This window comes from Contarinia nasturtii, unplaced genomic scaffold, assembly GCF_009176525.2.
Source record: "Contarinia nasturtii isolate CC-2019 unplaced genomic scaffold, AAFC_CNas_1.1 Cnas_scaffold_1233, whole genome shotgun sequence".
Taxonomy (NCBI): domain Eukaryota; kingdom Metazoa; phylum Arthropoda; class Insecta; order Diptera; family Cecidomyiidae; genus Contarinia; species Contarinia nasturtii.
Window position 1 is genome coordinate 1 of NW_022198574.1, and position 24762 is coordinate 24762.

The following is a 24762-nucleotide window of genomic DNA, read 5'->3' on the forward strand; positions in this document are numbered from 1 at the left end:
TGTCAGACCGGTTTACAAAAACGGTGACAGAAACAACGTTCAAAATTACCGTGGTGTCGCTCTTCAGTGTATAGTGTCAAAAATTCTAGATTCGATCGTCACGAACCATCTCAATCAATATCCAAGGAACATAGTACACGAAAGTCAGCATGGGTTCATCAAAAATAGGTCAACAATAACGAACTTGGCAGAATTTACATCGAATACGATAATCAACACGGGAAAGGGACATCAAACAGACACCATATATTTGGACATCGCAAAGGCTTTTGATTCTGTGAATATAAAATTACTAATTCAAAAGCTAAACATCATGGGATTGAATACACAGCTGTTAAAATGGATCGAATCGTATTTGTCTGGACGCAGACAAATAGTAAAGATATCAGATACTAAATCAGACCCAATCGAAGTAACTTCTGGTACTGGTCAAGGTTATCCCATTGGCGCAACTTTGTTCATCATGTTTGTGATAGATCTACCTTTCGTCGTGACCAAATCTTGCATCCTTTCATTCGCTGATGATACCAAGATTTCAAAATGTATAAAATCAGAAGATGACTGCATTCATCTTCAAGAGGATTTGGATCGTGTGGCAAATTACTATGAACGCAATTTATTAAAGTTGAACGTTAACAAAACAAAAATAATATCATATCATCGTGGATCACTGAAATATGAATATAATTACAACATAGATGGCGTGCAAATTGAATGAGTAGAGGTAATAAAGGACTTGGGAGTATTGCTTGATGTGAAGATGAATTTCAAATCACACATCGAGCATGTTGTTGCAAAGGCAAAATCAAGATTGGCTTGGTTAAAATTCAATAGCAGGGATTTTGTCGACCCATGGACTTTAAAACGCCTTTACTTTACATTTATATTACCGATTATTGAGTATGGATCTGAAATATGGAATCCACACTACGACAATATGTGCAAAAGAATAGAGTCAATACAAAAACAATTTTTAATATATGCTCTGAGGAGAATGGCCTGGAACGATTTTAGACTGCCAAAATACGAACACAGGCTACTATTTCTGCAAATGATTACTCTTGAGGAGAGACGCAAGATGGCGCAAGTGTCTTTTATTTTCAAAATTATTCACGGAGATTTAAAGTCAACTTATGTTTCAAACAGTATGAAATATTACGATCCAGCACATGATACCAGAGCAACACCACTATTTGATCTACCAATTAGGAGAACTGATTACACAAAATATGAGCCAATAAATTATATGCTTACAACATTCAACGAATTTTATACCAAAAAATTGCAAAACAGTGATAAAAATTTAATTGATTTAGAAGTAAATTTATCAACAGTAAAACTGAGAATAGAGAATTATTTAAAGCAAAGCAGATAAATACAAAAATTTGTTATGGATTATAGAAATTTTAAGCAGTTGAAAAATTAATTTATGAAATTTATGTTATTTACATGAGAGGAGCAATAATTTTACATTTTCTCTCTCAAAAATGCTTGATAAAAATCAAATTGTATTATATTATATATATTTAATTAAATTATTATTATTATATATATTAAATAAATCACCAAGGCGAAGGAACGCTGTTCGGTGCAGTTATTATTATTATTATTATTGGTACCTCCGGAACAGAATTTTGGATTTTTTGCTCAAAAACGAAAATTTTGTATGGAAGGTACCGCTCAATTGTATTGTACTTTCTTCAAACTTTCAGAATGTTAGCTTTTTGTGAAAAAAATAACCTTCGGAAATTTTCACATGATAACGATATCATACAGGCATTGAAAAGTCTATCAAAAATTATTTGTATCGCAAAATTTATATCAGATTCAGTTTTATCATGAATTCACATTTACGTAAAAGATAAGTAATAAATGCATGTTGTGAATCACAGTGCGGAAAAGTTCATCTTACGAATGTAAGACATTTTATTTTTTATTGATTTATTGCTTCATCAAGAGAAGCTAAATATCTTTCCAATAAGTCAAGAATTGCCGTGATTCTATTGAAAAATACCCCATCTACCTGTGATCAAAATTGGCCGAAAAAATTCGGGATGCAATTTTTTTTAAAACGAATTTTCCCAGATAGAACAAATTTTAAGCCTAGAATATAAAGAGAAGTGTTTTAAAATCATTCTTGTACTGTAATTGAAGTATGAACTGTCAACAGTATTCCCACAAAAAATTTGGTTCATATCTCTTATAGAGAGTTTTCTACGTTAGTCAACTGGTCATCACCTCGAAATCCTTGGAAATTTTTATAAAATCGAGTACCGCATTTTCCTATTGAGACATTTTTCATATTTGAAAAGTGGAAATACTAGTGATCATCTGTCAAAAAAAAATCAAAGACTTTTCGAATGATCGGTAACAAACGTTCTCCAAGTAAGGTTTTTCGTGTGATATATTGAAGACACTGTCTGCTGTGATGCTGAGTGTCGCAGCTAACGTACTGTGGGGCATTTGGAATATTTCATGAATCACACTTGGATTTTGGCCATCACATCTTGAACTGTTTTCACTAATGTCACAAAAGTGTGAGAGTCATCTTTCATTAAGTCTCTGCACAACTATGAAGGGTTTACTTATTGTTTGACTAAGGTAAACGATGGAGGAGGGTCACCATAAACTACACGCAAGAAGTGATTGAAATCGTTTGATGCTATACCATCTTTTGTAAAAGACCTAATCGCAACATGATTTTGGAATTTTTCAGTTTTTCAAAAAATATCAAAATGACTAAATGCCAAATGTTGAACTTAACTAATGAAGAGAGATATGAACCAAATTTTTTGTGGAAATAATGTTGACAGTTCATACTTCAATAACAGCACAAGCATGATTTGAAAACACTTCTCTTTATATTCTAGGCTTAAAATTTTTTCCTCCCCCTGTACGTGAAAAAAGTCATGGTCATTTTTCGCCGAAAATGTCACATCACACGCCACCTGGTGAACATTTTTGACAATTTTTCCATTTTGAATCCGGAAAGGTTAGTCTTTCACCTTTCCAACGACGTATAAATCAATGTGGTACCTTACCGATGGCCAGAAAAATGTCCGACTGATGAAAAACTCAAAAGGGCCCCCCAAAAATGTTTGACCTCATACCCGAGAGACATGTAAGACGAATTCAAAAATGTCAAAACTACATCTATTTCCATGTACTTTCAATAAAAATTGGTTTCAAAACTTTTTTTCAAAAAGTACGGAAAAAAAGTGTTTATATCACGGGGGACGGCAGTCCCCCAAGTGACGCAATACCAATATACATATGAAATATGAATCGTTGGGGAGAAAAAGTAGCTCTTATTTTTCTCCAAATAATACTGCAACATGAAGTTTTTTCCACACGGTTTATTTGTTGTAATACAACAAATAAACTATTCATAAAAAACTTTATGTTGCAGTATTATTTGGAGAAAAATAAGAGCTACTCTTTCGCCGCAACGATTCATATGTATATTTTCCGTCACTCTATATATACGTTGAAGACATTAAAATCTAAACCGCTGACTTTTGAAAAGGGGTTTTTGCATATTTTAGTAGTGCTTGGGCACCAAATTAAGAATCCGCAAAAAAATTCCAAAATTTGGCCGCCAGGTGGCATTTTGAAAAAATCGCTGAAAATTCCTTTTTTCCGATTTTTGACCACCGAAATTATTTTTTCGAATTTTTTTTTGACATATTCGGAATCTAGGGACTGCGTAGATAATGTTAAAAAAAAAGATCATCACGATCGGTTGAAAAGTGGACGAGATATGGTCAATTGGCCAAAAATGGCCAAAAACCTCAAAATTGGCCGATTGATATGTTTGTATGAACACTTTTTTTCCGTAGTTTTTGAAAAAAAGTTTTTTTTGCAATTTTTATTCAGAGTAGATGGAAAACTGAGAATATATGTGCTTTTGAAATTTGCGATTTCGTCTCGCATGTCTTTCGGGTCTTGGGTCGAAAATTTTAGGGAGGCCCTTTTTGAGTTTTTCATCAAGACATTTTTCTGGCCATCTGTAAGGTACAACAATGATTTAAACGTCGTTGGAAAGGTAAAAAGCTCACCTTTCCGGATCCGAAGTCAAAACGGAAAAATGTTCAAAAATGTTCACCAGGTGGCGTGTTATGTGACATTTTCGGCGAAAAATGACCATGACTTTTTTCACGTAATCCAAATTTAAAAAAAATTGTTTACATAGAAATAATCAAAAAACTAGGCGTTTGTTGGGGACCAAATATGTGATGATTTGGTGTATGTGTCATATCTGGGAAAATTCGTTTTAAAAAAAAATCGCATCCCGAAGTTGAAATTTTTTCTCGGCCAATTTTCCGGCAATTTTTGATCACAGGTAGATGGGTATTTTTCAATAAAATCACGGCAATTCTTGACATATTGGAAAGGCATTAAGGTCATCTTGATGGAGTAATAAAGAAATTTTGAAAAAAAAAATCAGCGTAAAAGGTTAGATCAGGATGACTAGACCTCGAAAAACGGGGAAAATCGATGAAAATCGAAGTTAATCGTCATTTATCTTGAAAAAATGTATGTCTTGCTTCGATTTTTTCCTCATAGATCGGAAGCGCAGTCAATTTTGAGCCGATATGCACATTTTGAAACGACAACATTCTTTTATTTTGTGAAAATTGAGAAAAGTTTGAACTTGGGCAGCCACCTATATTTTAATATCTTAGTAATCAACTGCAATGTACTAGGTTTTTACTTTGTTTGTTCACTTTGACAACTGATTTTACATATTTTAACCGTTTTGAGAAATTAGTTCAATTTTTTCAGATTTTCCGGCTTGAAACCTTTCTTTTGGAATAAATTGGTTTTTATTCGATTGCTATGAAAATTGGTATTTGTGGGTTTTTTGGTACGATAATTTGAATATGACATTTATTTTGCAGTAGAATTCGTTCATGGTACATTTCCTACACAAAAATCTTCATCTTTTGCCATTTTGAAGATATTGACGGTAACCAAAATACTATCAAAATTATTGATATAAGTAAAAAACACTTCTTTCGAAGTTATTGCGTCGCCTCTAAAATGAAAACACAAAATGATTGACATGTCTAAAAGTTAGAACAGAGCGTTTTTATATCAGAACATTTTCAGATTTACAGTATTGCGTCACACTGGGAACTTCGAAAGAAGTTTTATTTTACTTATACAAACATACCACCTAGCCAATTTTGAGGTTTTTGGCCATTTTTGGCCAATTGACTATATCTCGTCCACTTTTCAACCGATCGTGATGATTCTTTTTTACTTTTCCGAACACCTAGTGTAGGAAAGGTATTGTATTAGGCCAAAAAATTAAAGTCACTCCAAAACATGTTTTCTATGCATATTTAATGTAGAAAACAATTAATGTGCGTCGCTGTGTGTGATGTGTCCTGTGTCCTGTGTCCTAAGGCGTGTTGCCAAAATTTGTTAACTCGATAAATCTTCTTCCAAAAACTCAATTCAAATTCTGACTTTGCAGGATGATTTGGGACTACTGGGAGAAGTGCTGATTAGTTTTTGAGCAATATCTGTTGACCGGTGTAATTTTTTTTGGTCCGAATGGAGTACCCACAATTCATACATTTTACTTTTACTTTTCCGCACACCTAGTGTAGGAAAGGTATTGTATTAGGCCAAAAAATTAAAATCACCCCAAAACATGTTTTCTATGCATATTTAATGTAGAAAACACGATTGGAGATGATTTTGGGGCATATAAATGTGCGTCGCTGTGTGTGATGTGTCCTGTGTCCTGTGTCCTGTGGCGTGTTGCCAAAATTTGTTAACTCGATAAATCTTCTTCCATAAACTCAATTCAAATTCTGACCTTACAGGTTGATGTGGGACTACTAGGAGACGTGCTGATTAGTTTTTGAGCAATATCTGTTGACCGGTGTAATTTTTTTTGGTCCGAATGGAGTACCCACAATCCATTTTACTTTTTTGATCATTTTTCAATCATTTTGGTGACACGATGGTTTCGTGCTCAGACATAAAATTCAAAATCTGACTTTACGGGATGATTGGGCATTACAAGGAATAGATCTGGTCAAATTTTCAACGACATTGATTGATCGATGTAAAACTTAGACTGTGAAGAGGCACTTATGAGAAAAATGCCTCAAAATGATATTCTTTCAATTTGAACGCTGAAAGCATGTATAGTGGGTAGGTTTTTTGGCACGAGAAACCCGAATTTTATGTTAGTTTTAAGATGCAATCAATTTTTCACAGACTTTTCATACAAACATCCACAAAAAATTTCATTTTTGTATGAAAAACTTGCGTGTGTGGTACCGTAATGATGTGAAACTTTGAAAGGGCTATTTTTTTTATTGAAATTTCTTTAAACTTGGTGTGATTATTTATTTTGATAAGAAAATAATATTCACAAGTTTTCACGGTAATTTAATTTACTGCAACCATCATTTCTGTTTATTCCCAAAATTTCGGTTCCATGCGGAAAAGTCAGCTTGCGTACGTGAGCCTCTTTATATTTTTTTTACTTTGGACAGTACAGCGAAGAAATTTTGAAAAAAATTTAGTTTAATCTCTTAATTTCGTCTCAAAACTTTCCTAACATATGTTAGTAACCTCTAGTATGCTCTGATTTTGTATAGTAAGAATTAGTGTCTTCACCTAGATTGTTAAGCACAAATGATGAGAGTGCGACATTACTATTGTGTTGTATTTTGAATAATTTCAACTTATTAAAGCTACATAATGTAAGAAGTTTTTCCAGGTCAATTCACATCATATACATACCATAATTTTACACTTCGCCACTGTTGTTGCAAGATCGTTCCGGATTCAAGTTTCTTTAAGTTCAATTAAACGCATTGCAGGCGATGTTAATTTGTAAATTTTGCTTTTATTCTTCAATGTGTCAACTTTTTTACTCATTACTGTATTTTGCAATTCTGTTACTCTTCAAGAAGGTAATTGCCATCCCACCAACAACACAATAAGCTTTTTGCTCATTATAAATTTTCAATATTTTTCGGAGTTTTAACAAATTATATTTGTCATTTTCTCTTGAAAAAAATCACTAATTTATGTATTACAAACCTTTCGAAGTTTTTTATTCAAATATGTTCACTTTTCACATAGTATTTGAAAAAAAAAATCCTAAGCTTGAACTAAATGTCGAAAGAAACTGAGTAGCACGAAGAAAAGTGAAATTTCACGTTGTTTGAAGCGTTTATTATATACGAATTGTTTTTTATCTATACATCAGAATAGTTTCCAAAACAACAATTTGTGAGCGAGAAGAAATTGTTATAGCAAAGTATTGAAGACAACATTGGAAAATGAATGAACCAAATAAAAAACCTAATAAACGCACGAAACCATCCCAATAAATTCGCGGGTGTTGCAAAACTGAACTGTATGAGCCCAAAATGTGCTGTTAAGAATGATTTTTACTGCATATCTTATGGTTTGACTAAAGAGAAAATGTCAATGAAAAGCTTTCGATGTCTCGCTTAGACCCCTTTGTGCGAAGCGCTTTCATTTGTTTTCGTTGATGTTTTGTGTATGTGATTGTGTGAATGGCAACTTGAGAAGACTTGCGTCTGTATTCTTTTGTATTAGCGTTTGTATATTTGTAGTGGTTTTTGTTTGCGTGGATGGATGTGCATAATGTTTTCCACATTCGAATGAACTACTGCTCTATTGGAATTTGCCAACCATGTTCTTGTATAAAATTCACGTGTGCGAGAAATATATTGCTTACATTCTATTGCCAATGTAAAGCTCTCTCTCTCTGAAGCAATGCATGTACAATCATCGCAGTGTAAGATTGGTTTAAATAGTATACTATTTTTTATAATATGATGTTAGTGCAAATGCACTGGATAAACTTGAAAACGTGGAGTTCAGAGGATTGAGACTTGAAGGTGCGTGTTTCCATGTATGTATTGAAGTTCATACACACAACTCAACGGAATTCGACCGGATCAGAACGAACAAATGGTGATGCAACCAATGTCGTAATTCATCATCAGCAATGACGTAATTTGAAAACGACTCCTTACCTCGGCATACATTTCAGCTTCAAATGTGGCGAAATTTCCTAATTTAAAACACAGTGTTATCCATTACAATCTAAATTTATAGGTACAATTTTTTTAAGGTTTTAAAAGACTTGGATAATTCATTTTTTTCATATTTTATTCCAGATTTACACAATCAATTTTATATGTTACTTGTGAACTTTTGTAATCGTATGACAGTCTGGCAACGTAGACTTTAATTGGTTTCTGATAATTATATGTGCCTCTTAAGGAAAATGTTCAAGATGAAAAAAGATACATTTTGTTTAAAAAACAAAAATAGAACTCAAGCCATAAGCATTTGATCTATGCCTACGTCGTCAGCTGCTGCCGCTGCCAAACTAGTTGGATCACTTTCGAGAAATTCTCTGAGTTCACTTTCGAGATCCACTGACGGCAATGTCGATGCATCTTTCACTGTATTCTGAATGTCGTCTGGCGATGTATTAGCATCAATATCCATTGTTATTTGCGCAGTATTTCTTTCTGATTTGTCATTGGGTGATATATTTTTATTTCCTTGGAATCCTGTTAATGGTTCCAGGCCAACTACATTGAAAAGTAAAATCGATTCGAACATATTTCACTCAAATAACAATAATTATTGTTAGGGTGTCTAAAATAGGTGCAGGGCGTGCGAATTTCGAAAAACTCTTTCGGGGGTAATTTGGGGGAGAAAAACTAATAATTTGTATCTGGGTAGAATTATTCTCAACAACATTTTATTTAAGTTGTTTTTAAATAAATTTGTAAGACCGTATGATAATCTTCTAATGGATCTTTTTAACGCCTGTATAAGGACATCATTCCTTTATAATACCTTGAAAACGATCCTTTATAAGCGAAATTTTGTATGAGATTAGGCCACGCCTCCGGGCTCCCCTGCGGGTTATAGGTATACGTTTATAGAAACTAAAAGCAACTATAAACCTGCTATGTAACTCATTTGAAGTTGCTTTATAACTTGAAAAATGTTCGTTGGGAAATATATATACGTCGAATCGCGTCGCATATCAAAGCGAAACAAACTAAAACATGACAGAACAGTAGCTAGTTATCAGCACAAAACGAAATTTACATATTTTGTATAATATAAAGTCAATGTTCTTTATTCCTTTGTTGAAAAAATATTGTCTCGCTTTGATATGCAATCGTTTTGAATCGTATTTCGATATGCGACCAAACAATAAATTATTTTTATCGTTCACACAAGAGATAAACCCCACAAATTATTTTGGGATTCCTATTAAAAAATGAATTTGTTAGGTTTCCTTATAAAATCGCAATATTTTAACAGGAATCCTAATAAATTGGCGCGCTTAAACGTCAAAGCCAACCTCACTGTGTTGAAACAAAACATATTTTATTATTTAAAGGTTTCCTAAAAAAATGTTGCCATATTATAAGGAAACCTTACAAATTAATATTTTAATAGGAATCCTAAAATGATTTGTCAGGTTTATTTTTTGTGTGTTCATATGAATGCCTGAGAAAAATCATGACTCAAATATTTTTAATTTGAAGAATGAAACATAAGGAAAAAATAAAGAGGCTTACGTACGCGGAGGTGGGGAGAGTTGGAGGGCAACTGACCCAAAAAATTTCTCTCATCATTCTGAACATCTTTGTAGAACATAATTTTTTTATCCGATGATAAAATCGACATCAACAGAAAAAAATTGGAAAAAAAGCAGAAAACGACCATTTTTGCCAGTTTTTGTATGAAAATTGTATCAAAACGATATTACAAGGAGAGGCAAAAGTTATAAGCCTGACATATGTAGGTGTGGCACCAAAAGATATCGATGATCGCTTGCGTACAGTTTATGGTGACCGTTCTCCATCGTATGCCACAGTAAAACTATGGGCAAAACAATTCAAGTGGGGCAGAGAGTCATTAGAAGACGACCCACGTTCTGGTCGACTAATTGAAGCAACTGCTCCAGATACGGTGGAAAAAATTGAACACCTTGTGCATGAAAATCCTCGAATGAGCAAGAAAGTGTTAGTAGCAATGTTTGACGTGAAGTCAGAGAGAAGTATATTTAGAATCATTCATGAAAAATTGCTCATGAGAAAGGTTTGCTCGCGATGGATTCCAAGAACTTTGAACAAGTCTCAAAAAGAAGAACGAGTTGCTGCTGCACATGAGTTTCTCGAGTTGTTGGAATGAAATGAAGGGGATACTTTTGATCGTATAGTGACTGGCGATGAAACATGGATCTACTACTATGATCCAGAGCTCAAATCACAGACAATGGAATGGCACAAACGTGGGAACCAGCATCGAAAATGCCTCGCAAACAAATTGCCACAAACAAAGTAATGGCCTCTGTGTTCTGGGATTCCAAAGGCATAATATTGGTTGAATTCCTCCCAAAGAACACCACAGTAACGGGCTATTATTATGCACAACAGATGCATAGATTGCGCAAAGCCATCAGAGAAAAACGCCCTAGTCTTCTCACTCGAAAAGTTCTTCTTTTGCATGACAATGCACCTACTCACAAATCATTGCTTGCACAAGCTGCCATCAGGGAATGCGGCTTCGAACAACTTCACCATCCACCGTATTCTCTAGATCTGGCCCCCAGCGACTATTTCCTGTTTCCAAACACCAAGAGATATCTCAAGGGAAAGCAGTACAAGACCGAAGAAGAGATTTCAACCGATATTTTCAACGTATGGGAGGACAAGAGTGCCGAGTGGTTTGAGGGGGGAATTAAAGCATTGAAGCATTGTTATGAAAGTGTCATTCGTGTACATGGAGACTACTTTGAATAATAAATATACTCATTTAAAAATACAACGTGTCTTGCTATATCAGGCTTAAAACTTTTGCCTCCCCCTGTATATGGCAAAATAAATGTCAAAAATGGATTCCTCGACCCCAAGAATCCCCGCATACACATTTGGCTAGAGAAAAAATAATGTTTTTTTGAATTTTTAATGCAATGTCTAAGTCGATTTTTGAGTATTTTTGAAAATAACTGTCAAAAAATTCCGCAGACTCGAAATTCATTTTAGAGGTATGGTTTCTTGGGCAAAAATACTTGTTACGATCCATAGTACCAGAATTGCGATGATGCTTTGAACTTTTTTTCAGCGTCATACAATTTGACCCACCGTGTCATAGTTTCGAAGAAAAAAAATCAGTGCTACCGCATCGCACCGAGCACTCTCGAAAAGCAGTATATAACTCAATGTATAGTGAGCGCTACGCGTCACAGATTCGCTAATGTATGGCAAAATTAACGTCAGACATATTTTTTATAGTGTTTTGTTAGAAAATAGAATACTTTCAAATGTCTTACAAAGGGGTTCATCATGAAAGTGTGAAAAATCTTTTCTCGGGTACTTCAGCTATTAAATTTAAGAATATTTCGTTGTCAAAGTTGAAACATATTTTTTGGTCTCGAACTTTACGCTGCTTGAATGGCTTGAAAAATCGAACAAATATTATTTTGAACTTTCTTAATAAATTACGCAACTACCACCGTGCGGAAAAGTTCGTCTTACTCCCGTAGGACTCTTTATTTCGACTCTCTTCTTGCTGTTACTAGGCATGTTTATATGATTGTCCGAGAATGAATGTGAGTCTTCTCGTGAGAGTTTATTGAAATGTAACACCGCCATACAAAAATTGCTGACAGTCAGTCACATTCATTCCCGGACATTCATATAAAATTCTCGGAGACTTGGTATATTGCACAAAAATATTGAAAAATACGCTGTAGTCTGTACCCTTCACGCAAAAATTTGTTAACACGATAACTTTTAAACAAGAAAAGTAATTCAAAATCTTGGAGTTGCCAGGCACTCAAGGTACTTTTCAACTCTCAAGCATTTTATCGATGGAATTATCCGAGTACAAAATAATTTTAAATCGTTTTAAATGCATTCTAATGGATTGTATGCCATGCCAACTCGTTATAAAAATTGATTAAAGTCAATTTGGAGTCTCAAAAATGTATTTGAGTGGAACATGGTCACAATCGAAAAAATTATGAAAAATTTGCGTTTAACTTTTCCGCACACACCCAGTGTGTAAGGTAAAGTATTGGAATCGGACGAAAAATTGACACCCATCAAAAATGTGTTTTCTGGGTGTTTTTGGGGCCAGGGAACACGAACCCCTGTACTCTGTACCCTGTACCCTGTACGCTGTACGCAAAAATTTGTTAACACGATAACTTTCAAACCAGAAAAGTAATTAAAAATCTGACTTCACAGGATGATTGAGGGTGCCGAGGAATAGAAACCATTAGATTTTGAGCGACTTTGGTTGATAGAGTGAAGTGTCATGTCTTGTGTGATGCCCATGGCCATCCATGGGTAAAATTCAATTTTTCTTCCAAAAGTGATATTTAATGTATTCTTAAACACTCAAAAATATGTATTGGGGGTTTTTTAAGTTGATAAGTGATATTTAATGTAAACTTAAATCAAATAAAAAGCTTCTGACGAAATGAAGAGCGAGTGACGAAACCAAAATGTTAAACACAACATTTCTGATATCAATTATATGACGAAAATAAATGATAGATAATTTTTCTGTGAACTGTGAATAAAAACTTAATATACATTTGAACATTCAAGTTAGGCTAGTTTTCGAGATTATTGCCGTTATTTGTCCGGCCGAACGGCTTTGTGACTTTTGGAGGCTGGCCAGGGCCGACATGGCGGCCATATCGAAAAGTGCCGGAACAAAAAAGTCTTAGTCTTTTATGAACTTTAATCACAGAAAGTTTCAAAAAGATCAAAAACAACTACGCAAAATTGCGCACAGACAGATATACCAAATAACTTTTATAGGAAAATCATATGACATTTTTAAAATGCGGAATTTTTCGAACAGATTGATCTATTTCGACGTTTGAAGTTTCGTTAGAAACGTATTGAGTTCTAGTATAAGAATATCGATGTTTCAGGTGTCAACGACCTCATTTAGTGCCATTTATGGCCATATAACTGAATTTTGACCCTTTTCTTGAAAGGACCATATTTTGAAGACAGGTGGATCGATTTTCGAACTTTTAGATTTTTTCTTGATCTATGGCCCAAGGGCTTTCCAACCATACATCAACTGGGGCCAACGGCCTTCTAGGTCTGGATTTCGTATATTACGTGTATATACAGCAAGTTGACTTTTCAACACACTAATGTGGTTTCGTCACTCGCGCGAACTGCCGTCTGCTGTGATACTCAAAAATATGTATTGGGGGTTTTTTGGCACGAGAAAACCGAATATGACATGAGTTTTGCGATGCAATCAACTTTTGGCACACTTTTCATACAAAAATTTCATAAAATTTGGATTTTTGTGTGGTCATGGTTTCATGTCTGTATGATATTGTAATGACCTGGAACTTTGCACAGGTTATTTTTATCACACAAAAATAACATTCCGAGTACTTCAGCTATTAAATTAAAGAATATTTCGATGCTAATGTTTTAGTAATGTTTCGATGCCAATGATTGTACTCCAGTAAGACACTTTATTTTGAAAGTAAAATTAAGTAAACAAATTATTTCATTTGATTGGTCAACTTTAAAATGAGCAGGAAAAAACGAAAATTTTGTATGGAAGGTATCCCTAAATTGTATTGAAATTTCTTCAAACTTTCATAATAGAAAAGTTCATCTTACGGATGTAGGACATTTTATTTTTAAATGAAACTATATAATCAATTCCACCATGTAGAGAGGTTCAGGAATAATTTCACTGAAAATAAGTGGAATGTTGTTTTTTTTTTTGTCTTATGAATAACGCCTATTATTCTCGCTATGTGGTGCAATGTTTATTAGAAACAATATTCATTCATAGAAATATATTTTTCAGAATAATTCCGAATAAATTGATCGCAAAAGTGTATTAAAATACCGGCCCTGATAGAAATTATTAGTTTTTCACCCCCAAAGGGTTTCTCGAGTGAAGCCCCCTATAGGAGACACCCTGTATAATAACATGGTATAACCGCCCTTGAACACTAAAAAACCAACCTAGATTTTTTTTTTCATTTTTTGCTCTACCCCAATGTAAAATTTTATACTAACCATTTGAAATTCCCATGGCCTTTCTTAAAGCAGAGGCCGATACGAGAGAGGAGGGTGGTAGCTCTTTTGCAATCTCTTTCAAATTGTTTGTGATTTGAGTGGCTAGCTCGAGTTCATCTTCACTTGGATGAGCGACATTCGATAAATGTGTTGGTAGGTTTTGTGACAAACGTTCATTTTGCACCTGACGCAGTCGACCAAGCAACTCTGAGTTATTTTCCAAACGATTTTCCAAGCTTTTGTATATTTCAAAGGTTTTAACGTCTTCTTCCATTTCTAAGGGGAGAATCATAAAAGAAGAGAACGAATAATCAAAAAATAATTAGTGAATAATCGAAAAATAATCAGCAAATAATCGAAAAAGAATCAATAAGAATTAATTGATAATAAAAAGGCAATTTTTAAGTAAATTGCCCCTTCTTCCATACCGCTAAGAAAGTCGATGTTTACCCCGACATCACTAAGAGTACGTAGGACATCAAAATCAATTTTAGTATCTTTATATTTTTCGTATTCATCGTCAACCGTTGGATTGGGAAACGTCCTTTGTACTTCGCTATGTTCGAATTTTTGTCGTGAATTTTCTGATAAAGTTGCCATTGTTTTCCGATGTTCACCATTTGTAAGAAAGTCTAATACGGCATTTGCCAAAAAACTACCATGTTGACTGTATTTTGTGAATTCAATTATACTGGCGGCATACTCTGAATTTGCTTCATCGCCTGAAATGGTAATACTATGGTCACACTTACTTTGCAATTTAGTTCGATTCGAAACATACCATAAGTATTTAAAACCAGTTCGACTTCTTCCTTACCTGTATAGAATAAAAAAATAATAGAAATAATTAGAATAAAAAAAAAATAGAAATAATTTCAAATAATCGATATAATGAAAACATATAATAAAAATAATCGACAAGGAATCAAATGCATTAATAAGAATTATAGGATAATAGAAAAGCAATTTTTAATCCCTTTCTTCCTTACTCAAATTAGAAAATCTCGAATCATAAATTGGTGCAAAGGAACAATATGTTCCATAATTTAATGGTTTCACAATCTTTGCATTATTTCGACGATCCTCCCGAAAACTTTGTATTTGTCCAGTTCCACTTTGCAATTTTCCAGTAAACGCGCCAATCGATACGATTCTTTCGGGACATGAATTTTCGATGTCGACTAAAATTTGCATACTTGTTGTACCTGAAATTGTCCGAAAAAATTGGAGTTTAGTAAAAAATATATATTTATGAAAATCTACTATTATTGAGTCAATGGAGGAAAATGACAAATTGATTTATATATATATGATCGGCTGAGAATAAAAGTGACTTTAAGTTTTTTTAAACCGTCTCCATCTTATGTAAACCCTATACAAATTATGACACACTTTTAAGATTTTTTCTGCTTAAAGTCTCTTTTATTACCAGCCGTATATGAAAAAATCCCAAAAAATTCGGGTAAATATATAAAAAGGTGTGTTATACCATCCTTTTTATGTCGCAAAAAGCCCATTTTATTTGCTCGTTTACGTTCGGAAATTTTTTTCTTTGCTTTCGCAGCTGCATCTTGAACTTGGGCAAGAATTTCTTCTGACGTTAAATCATCTAAGAATGGTTCAAATCGTGATTGTGGCTCATTTTCCAATCTGCAGAAATATAATTATATTTAAAAAGTTTTCAAAAAGATTACCAATAACTTAAGAATTATAGTCCATAATACCATTTTACCTGATATTTTGACGTTTGACCTCTTCTTCAAGTTGAGCTATATTTACTTCATCCACACCGGTTGACATGGATTCATCAGCTGAATCGACCATCATATGCAAATCATTATAATGATGCCCTTGAGACACATCAAATCCCAATGCTGTGGTTGAGAGTTCTTGTAAATAAATTTGAAGTGGTTTCAAACGAATGAGATTTCCAGGTTTCAACATTTTGAGACCAACATGAAGCAACTTTTTAGCAGCAATATGATATACTGTATCTTCTTGATTATATTGAATCGCATTCATACAGATTAGTTTAAAGTCGTCAATAAATTCAATTAGTGTTTGATATTTGCTATCTTCTATTTTAGAACGAATAGTAAAAAAATCCATTGGGTTCGTAATTATATTTGAATATCCGGGTGCAATATCGTCAGACACAGGCCATGCAAAAAATTGTTGTGGGTCTTTTTTTTCAAGTAAACTCAATAAATGACTCAATAGTTTACTCAATGGTTTTTGACGCATTTTTATTACACACGTTCTGGCTCCACTGTCACTGGTAGATGATGGTGATTTCAAACTATCTGAACGCACACTACTCATACTTGGACTTTGTTCACTGGCCAATGAATCAAGTATCGGTGATTTCAATGGTAATAGTAGGAGTGGTGTTTGTGATACTGAAATCGATGCTGGACTAGCACTATCGCTCAGCACTGGATTATATCGTAATGTACTGTCACTTTGAAATTGTGCACTGTCTTCATTTATACTGAAATCCTCTTGGCTTGATTCGTCTTGTTCATTTTCAGTGCGATCTCTGGATTCATCGAGATGGCGTCGTTTTTCTTTGTGATGTTTATGTTTTTTTTCGCGATCTTTTTTCTTTTTTTTCTTTTTCGATTTTTTATGTCTCTCCGGATAGTCCATTAAAAGACCTAAACTTTCTGGTTGAATGCCACCATATACGGGCGGAGATTCACTGCTTGCATATTCAGGCGTTGAACTATTCCCAGTTCCAACTTTAAGTATAAGTTTCAAACTCGGAGGTCTCTCCAAAGAAAATGGTTGATCTTATAACAAAAATAATAATACAATTTTCATAATTTGTTTTAGTCAAAGAGTATATTAGAAATAAATTATTTACAAACCCTCATATTTCTCTCGTCTCTCCGATTTATGTTTTTTATGCTTTTTCGACCCCATTTAAACAATCTTTTGTATAATGATAGACAATAGTAATAACTTAGCGTCTGTTATTAACTCCGCGAATCTACTCCAGAAAAATCTCAATATTTTTCCATTCAAAGAATTTTTAACAATAATTATATGGATTTTATATGAGTTTTAGTATTTTTTTCTAAAAAAAAAAAACAAAATATAGAATTTGTATCAGAGTCCTGGTAAATGTGTAATTTTTCAGCTTTGGCTTGTTCATCACACAAAAATCCGCATTATTGACAGAAGAATGTTTGACTAGTTTGCAGTTGTAGATGTCGCTTTGAGAAACGGGAAAACCCTATTGATAAAACGTTTTTCAATATCCAACTGTCACATCTAATTCTTGCAATAATAATTGACAATTATTGTTGACAACGCTCCTAAATTTTTTGACAGTATTTCGTAAAAAAAAAGCAGAGAAATTGAATGATTATCAAATATAGAAACATGGTTTTTTTGACGAATTTTATTTATTCTGATTGAATTTTCTAATTTAATGAATTAATTGAAAATACATTTCTGTTTGTGTCGGACCGTTTTCAATTAATTTTAAATGAATGCAAATTAACAAAACTTAATAAAAAGCGGTTTTTAATCATCCAATTGGAATATTGCTCACCTGATCTATGTGAGATTCAATTAAATGTTTAGGTTATTATTCATTTTGATTTTGTTTGTCTTATTATGTTAAATGTTGAACAAATATTCTCTAATTGATTGGACAAAAAAATGGTCAATTTTTCGATCCGGTGAAATTTTTCACTTAAGCCTCAAGCTCAAGAGCGATGCCTACTTTGTGGCCACCAGTGTTGAAGTTTTTGCCATCAACCAAAGTACTCAATGCCAACAAGACACCTGGACGAACCTTTGTCTGGAATCCAAGACCTAAATTCAATTAAAGATTTTCAGTTAGACTTCACACTTCTTTAAACAACATTTTATTTCGATAAACGTTGTGTACTAACCAATAAGGCTGTCATTGCTGATCTTTGCGCGAACGCTGCTGTTTTTATCCAAACAGTATTGGGCGCCAATGCCGAATTTGGTTGCGTTTGATCCTGAAGTCCAGGCCAATTGAACACCTAGATAATATGAAATCCAGAAAGTGAATAGATGATACAAGTACTTACAAATTGTAAATTATATTTACCAGCGTTCAAGTCATCATTGACTTTATGGAAAATGGATCCATTGAATTCTTGTCCATCCTTCCTAAATATTTCGATGTGATTGATACAATTGATTTAGACAGAACACCTATAACAATCAATTATAATATATAGAAATACTTACACGGTTGTAGTTACGGCAAGTTCTTTATTTGTGTATCCCAAAGCAAAGTTATTTGTGACCAGCTTGGTTTTTTGCGTATCAAATGCAGTTTGGTAACCAGCTAGCCAACCTTCATATCCGACAACAGCTGATGCATTAACAACCGGACCAGCCAAATCCAAGTTAACATCGCTGTTTACAGTAACCAAGTCGTGACCATAGGAGGCCTTGACTTTGCCAGTTTTGTTACCTGATTGTGGTGCAAATGTACCTTCGAATGTCAATTTCAATCCTTTCAACAATTTATCATTGTGAGTTATATCAGTGAACAATGTATTGTCTGTGTTCCATTTTTCCGAGAAGGTTAAACCGTATTCGGGAACCTTTTATAATTGTATAATTGGTTATTTTATGAACATTCCTGTGTCACAATAAAACCACCAAGGCGAAGAAACGCTGTTCGGTGCAGTTATTATTATACATTTACACATACCTTATATTTGGTTTCAAGTGAACCAAATACTTTTCCACTTTCTTGGTTTGAGTGTCCACTAGTTGAGAATTCAACACCGGTGTTGGTCTTTGTTTTCACGTCCAATTTCCAAACTCCAAAATTATATCCCTTGTTGAATACATCACGGGCTTGTTTGCCAAGATCAGCATATGATGGTGGAGCCATCTAAAAATACCATTGAAAATATACACATTAAAATTGAATTAGTGAAATGCCACACAAAATACAAGAAAAATTACAGGGAAAAAAATGCTATGTTTTAAAATGAGAATTAAAAGTAAATAATGCAGTAAATTTACTAATTTCTTTTTTTGATAATTATCAACATTTAATGATGTAAACAAATTTTTCATTGTTGGCGCAACGCATAAGTACCCAACGGACAAATATGTAACGTTTTTAGGACATTTTAACGTTAAAAAATGTAACGCTTTAATCCATTTTTGTGGCAATTTTCGTGTCAAATGGAAGGTAGAATATAGGCATAATGTGAACCACTTTGCGATACACAACAACATCTTCTGTGTGTTTCGATTGTTTCTCTTTTCGTTATTATATTCTAAGAAACTGTAGCGGCAATACAATGTAAACAAATGTAAATAACATAAACTCGTTGAGTTCATAATATCGTATTCATACGATTGATTTTAAGCAAATGAAATTTGAAAAACAAACCGGAAAAAAAAGAGGATGAAAATACAAATTTTACTCTCTGTGTGTGTTTAGATTGTGCATGAATAAAAAAAAACATTGCGTAGGAATTTCAAGTGACTGTGAAATACATTTATAAATGTACCTTTTTTTTAGATTTGTTTGATTTGATTTTAGTTTCAGAAACATTTTTTTATTTTTTTTATTTCATAATTCAAATTCGAATTTCGAATTCGAAACATGTTTGAATGTGTACGACATTTGACAGTTGGTAGCTGTGTGTATTGGTGTGTATCATATCGAAGCCGATTTTTCTGATTACATTCAAAATGTGCTTCGTAAACATTGCATCGTATCAATTAATTTCTTTGAACAATGTATGAAATTATAATTCCGGCATCGAACTAAATAGGGATTTTTTCGCATCAAAATATTTTGAAGTTATTGTTAAGAATAAGGTAAGTAATTATGGTTAAGTTGCCATTGTATTGAAAAAAAAAAAACAAAATTCAGTGATTAATAAATGGAATTCTTGTATATGAGATTCATTTTTTGTTTATCGTCATTTTAGCAACGGTTTGGTGTTTTTGGAACGTAACTGTAGAAGTCACTCGATGTCAAATGGAAAGATTCACAGTCCGTTTTGTGACAGTCTTTGTTTTCATTTCAAAATGAAAAAAAACATTTTCATCGTTTTAATCAGGACACAGCGTTATATAGTATAAGAAGTTATTCATTTGAATTGTGATATGAGTGTGTTCTCATTTTTTGTTTGTAACAAATTGTGCTTTGCTTGTAAAAGGAATTCTTGAGAATTATGTGTGAGTGTTTATATTAGAGTATGAAACAATTTGTTTGTCGTCATTTTTGGCTAACATTTGTTCCAATGATTTTGTTTGTTCGATGTTAAACGGATAAATTCACTGTTGGTTTTGAGATTGTCTCTGTTGTTATTTCAAAATAAGAAAGCATTCATAAAATTGACGGTGAATATTCCAACAAAATTTTCATCTGCGGAATATTGGAAAACATTTCATCATTTGAATCAGAATACAGAGTGACATCGTTGAGGTAAGAAGTGATTAATTTGAATTGTGATATAAGTGATTGTCATTTAAATTGTGATCTCATTTTATTCGTAATCTATGCTATTTTTGTTGCATTTTTTTTCTAAATTTTATTTTCGAATAATTTAATCAGTTTTTTGAGAATGAACAGAAAAAGACATGGATGACGACGAGCTCGATGATAATCAACCAGAAGAAAGCAAATACGTTGTAATAAAATGTGGACTTCAAACAATCCTGCGACAACAACATGAACGGATTGAAAGAGTTGGAGAAGCTGTGACCAAAATGCTATTCGAGCGCAGTGTTCAAATGACAGAAGTGGCAGCATTGGCATCACTTTTTATTCTTTTTATTTTGAATGAAGCACTTGATAATGACGATCGTGCATTTTTTTTGCAACCACATCCAAGCCTGTTCATTGCCGATTGTTTCAGAGCGGTATTAAACCAACACGTTAACAATATTAATAGTCAATATCGGATATTGCCCGAGTTTCGTTTCATGGTAGAAAGAAACAGTGAAGAACAGTTCCGATGGCCAGGTGATGAAAAGTTGGGAAATGGTTTAAGATATTTTTATAAACAATATATCACAAACATTCAAACCAATACCAACACATGGTGTGAAAAACGACTTGAGAATTTTTTCGAATGCGTTGTTGGTATCGCAATCGATTCAACAATGGCTCAAGATTTGATAGCATCGACATCAGAAATGCCAAAGAGTTTTCATATCGATTTAAGAATTTAAAAAATGTTTTCAAACAATTCAATATTTTAATGAGAGATTTGACTGAAATTGGATGGTCGGGAACAGTGAGTATGAAATTTTTCGCAAAATATCGTTGGTTTGAATCACTGTGGTTGTTCGGTCAAATGCAACGGCAAATAGAAGTGTATCACAGTCATGCCGAACAATGGAATACCATTCATGAAATGTTTCGTAACAATCCGAACTTTCAAGAGCCAACAATCAATCGACCACCAAAAATAAGCAGTTTTGCTCTTATTACCATTATGCGATTACCATTTGAAAAACGTGCGATTGGACATTACGGACTTGTATTATAAAATTGTAAACAAGCTTGATTTGGTGCCTTCTTTTCTCAATACGCGGACCAACCGGATGAATAAGAGAAAAGTAGAGTACTACACCCAAACTGATCGATCAGGTCCATGGAATATGTTGTTCGATGTCGGTAAAATAAATAAATTGGGCAAATCGAAACCATTCCATCATCAGATTTTGACCGATAGTGTTTCAATATTCATAATGTACAAGAAACCACAGCGACAACAACGACCACAGCAAACATACCAAGCGAATCGGGGGCCGGAAAAACGCATTGGCAAGAAATACATCATTGGAATCGATCCGAATGAAAAATCGTGGTTAACTGTAGTGCGTCGCAACATTCAAAAAACACCTGATGAGCCGGCTGTTGAGGTAAGATATTTTGAAATGTAATTTGAAATGGTTTTGAATAGAAACTCATAGTTTTTTGTATCATTTTGCATTTTGAAGGAAAACATTATAATACCAAACCAGCGTTTTCATTGGAAAACTCAGCAGAAAAAACGAGACAAAGAAGCGAAAAAGTTGGCTGGATGGTTTGATATCGAAGAGAAGGAACATCTCAAAACATACCCATATCGTCCACCATCACCACGTAATTCAATATGGAAATCATACATTGAATATCGCATTAAAATGTTACGAAAAGGAATGGCAGCTTATGCGACGCGTGAATATGCACGACTGAATTTAGACCATCACATTCGCTCGACCAGAGTAAATGATCAAATCGCCGTGCGTGTGACAAACAACAAACCGTCGTTGGTTCAATTTGGTGCTTGGGCGATGAAACCCGATCGACCGTTTGGAATAAAAAAGCGTAAAAGATGTCCGGGATCGCGTAAGTTTTGTGTGAGCATTAAGAAACTTGGACATTCAGAAGTTGAAATGCAAGATGAATGGGGAACATCACAAACATGCGCGAATTGTCAGGAACGTTTTCCAAGGCACACAAAAGATGATCGATTTAAAGTGTGCTACGATTGTAGAGCGAAAAAGATTGATGGCCTGCCAGATTCAGTCGCTGGACTGCCAGATATCATTGTGTCAACGGTCAACAGACGTGTTTTGAGAAGAAAACGTGCAATTATTAAGCGACAAATTATCGATGGCAATCGTGAGGCTGTGAACGAAAAACTTCGGACTGGGCGTTTAATGTCAAAGGTTAAAGTTACCTACAAAAATTGGCCATTAAATGTTGATGATGATGATGTTGTTCCACAAACAGTTACTTGGCACCGAGATATTGTTGCAGCAAAATGCATTATGCTCAAAGGTATGAATCAATTGGAAACAGAATATTCATTATTTAATGTATTTGCTTTAAATTACATAGGACTTTGCCGGATCTTTGATGTACCATTGCCAGTTTCATTGTTAAGACCGCCGGACTAAAACAACAATGTCAACTAACAAACATCATCAATTAATCATACATTCAAAAAATTACATAAAATAAAATATTTTAACTATTATAGTTAGCTTAGCTAGACATGAACAGACTATATAAAGTCTTGTGGTCTAGTTGTACAATAGTACAACATTGTACGGAGGGGGAGTGCCCGTAGGTGAGTAAAGTTTTTAATTTAAAAAAAGTATTTTATACCCAGTTCAACTGATACTAATGGTTGTCTTTCCCTTTTTCCATGTTTTCACACCTGAATGTTCCACCATGCCAAACCTATGGAAATGACTGAAACTACACACGAATCTAACCCTGAAAACGACCGTCAATATGTGCTTCATAATTCTAAAAAATATGTATGCATTTTGAAAGAATGATATATTTTTTGCTATGAACAGCCAGAAGAACAAATTTTTTTTCAAAATCGTCACTCTCGCAACATGCATTATTATGCGCAAAAACTTTTCGCAAAGATTGGTTATGTTTCCAGAAACAGATAAATGTCATGTGATTAAAATTATGTCATTGTAGTGAAACCGAGGATTGAAGAACTGAAACTAAAAATGAAAAACGAATGACCAGAATAAATGATGAAATTTAAAACGAAATGCTGAAATTCACAATAAAATTAATTTGTTACACATTTGCACAACATAAAACCTATTATGAGAGATTGATCGCAAACTAGAGCAACGTAACATTTGTTCTTCATGTTCTATATTTTATTGATTTTCCTACGATGTGTGCTGTTAATTCATTCCCTTCCTCAATTTTTTCCGAATTCAATATACATATATACATATATTATATAACATGTGGATTGATCCAGTTCATACTGATTGAAACAATATTTTTTCATTAGATTTATCAAGATTGACATGGATTTTTTTTTTTGAAAAAACAATTGCGTTCAAAATTCATAAGTTATGCATCAGCTCCGTCACCATGGTACATCAATTGAATAAAAAGCCGCAAATTATTACGTAACCAAAAATTTTATCCAAAGAAATTTTCTTATCTGATGAAAAAAAACATTAAAGGGAAAAAACACTTTAAATCATTTCATAAAAGTGAAAAAAATTGTTCGTAATGAAATATATTGAAATCAGTTTTCCTTTATTCTGGTATTTTCTGACCCTGTCCTATAAAAATTCAATGGTGGACTAACGTTGCTGACACGTTTTCTTTACAGAAAGTAATTTTATCTAACAAAATCACTATGATTCACACAAATACGCACATAAATCTATTATTTTAATGTAATTTGTGAGAAATAAAGTGCATTTTACTTACTTTAAATTTGGGAATATAGTTTTTTTTTTATCGAAGTACAAATACACAATTCACCTGAATCGCTCAAAAGCCGACACATGAACTTTTCAACTACTCTTCAATCGAGGTTCTCTAAGGCTTGTCGCGCTATGATATTGTGAATGTATTGCATCTAAATCGATATGAAGTTAACTGTAAGTGAGACATAATCCCAAGTAGCCATTTTCATTGTTTTATTAATTTGCTAGTCAAAATTACGTTAATCAATTATATACATGTTTTTTCCGTTCCATTTATTAATAAAATTAGCTTTTCCAACAATTTATTCACAGTACACCATGGATTTTGTCGACCCATGGACGTTAAAACGCCTCTACTTTACATTTATATTACCAATTATTGAGTATTGAGCAGAAATTTGGAATTCACACTACGACAATATGTGCAAAA

General features: G+C 33.5%; 3 protein-coding genes across 3 annotated transcripts; 1 reads left to right on the top strand and 2 right to left on the bottom strand.

Annotated features, from left to right (window-relative positions):
- Positions 1-8157: 8157 nt before the first annotated feature.
- On the bottom strand, positions 8158-17400 carry LOC116344947 (bromodomain-containing protein 7). The gene is made up of 8 exons (XM_031773806.1): positions 16985-17400; positions 15847-16906; positions 15604-15764; positions 15104-15319; positions 14896-14931; positions 14543-14836; positions 14115-14390; positions 8158-8606 (listed from the first exon to the last, which is right to left on the bottom strand). The coding sequence occupies exons 1-8, from the start codon at positions 17037-17039 to the stop codon at positions 8344-8346; spliced, it is 2361 nt and encodes a 786-aa protein (XP_031629666.1). The 5' UTR covers positions 17040-17400; the 3' UTR covers positions 8158-8343.
- A 118-nt stretch (positions 17401-17518) lies between these two features.
- Positions 17519-24469, bottom strand: LOC116344948 (voltage-dependent anion-selective channel-like). Its single transcript, XM_031773807.1, has 6 exons — positions 24334-24469; positions 18820-19005; positions 18348-18709; positions 18205-18266; positions 18020-18136; positions 17519-17939 (listed from the first exon to the last, which is right to left on the bottom strand). Exons 2-6 carry the CDS (start codon positions 19003-19005, stop codon positions 17818-17820), a joined length of 849 nt encoding a protein of 282 aa, XP_031629667.1. The 5' UTR covers positions 24334-24469; the 3' UTR covers positions 17519-17817.
- Positions 21333-23723, top strand: LOC116344944. The gene is made up of 3 exons (XM_031773801.1): positions 21333-22007; positions 22086-22911; positions 22972-23723. The coding sequence occupies exons 1-3, from the start codon at positions 21687-21689 to the stop codon at positions 23028-23030; spliced, it is 1206 nt and encodes a 401-aa protein (XP_031629661.1). The 5' UTR covers positions 21333-21686; the 3' UTR covers positions 23031-23723.
- Positions 24470-24762: the final 293 nt, after the last annotated feature.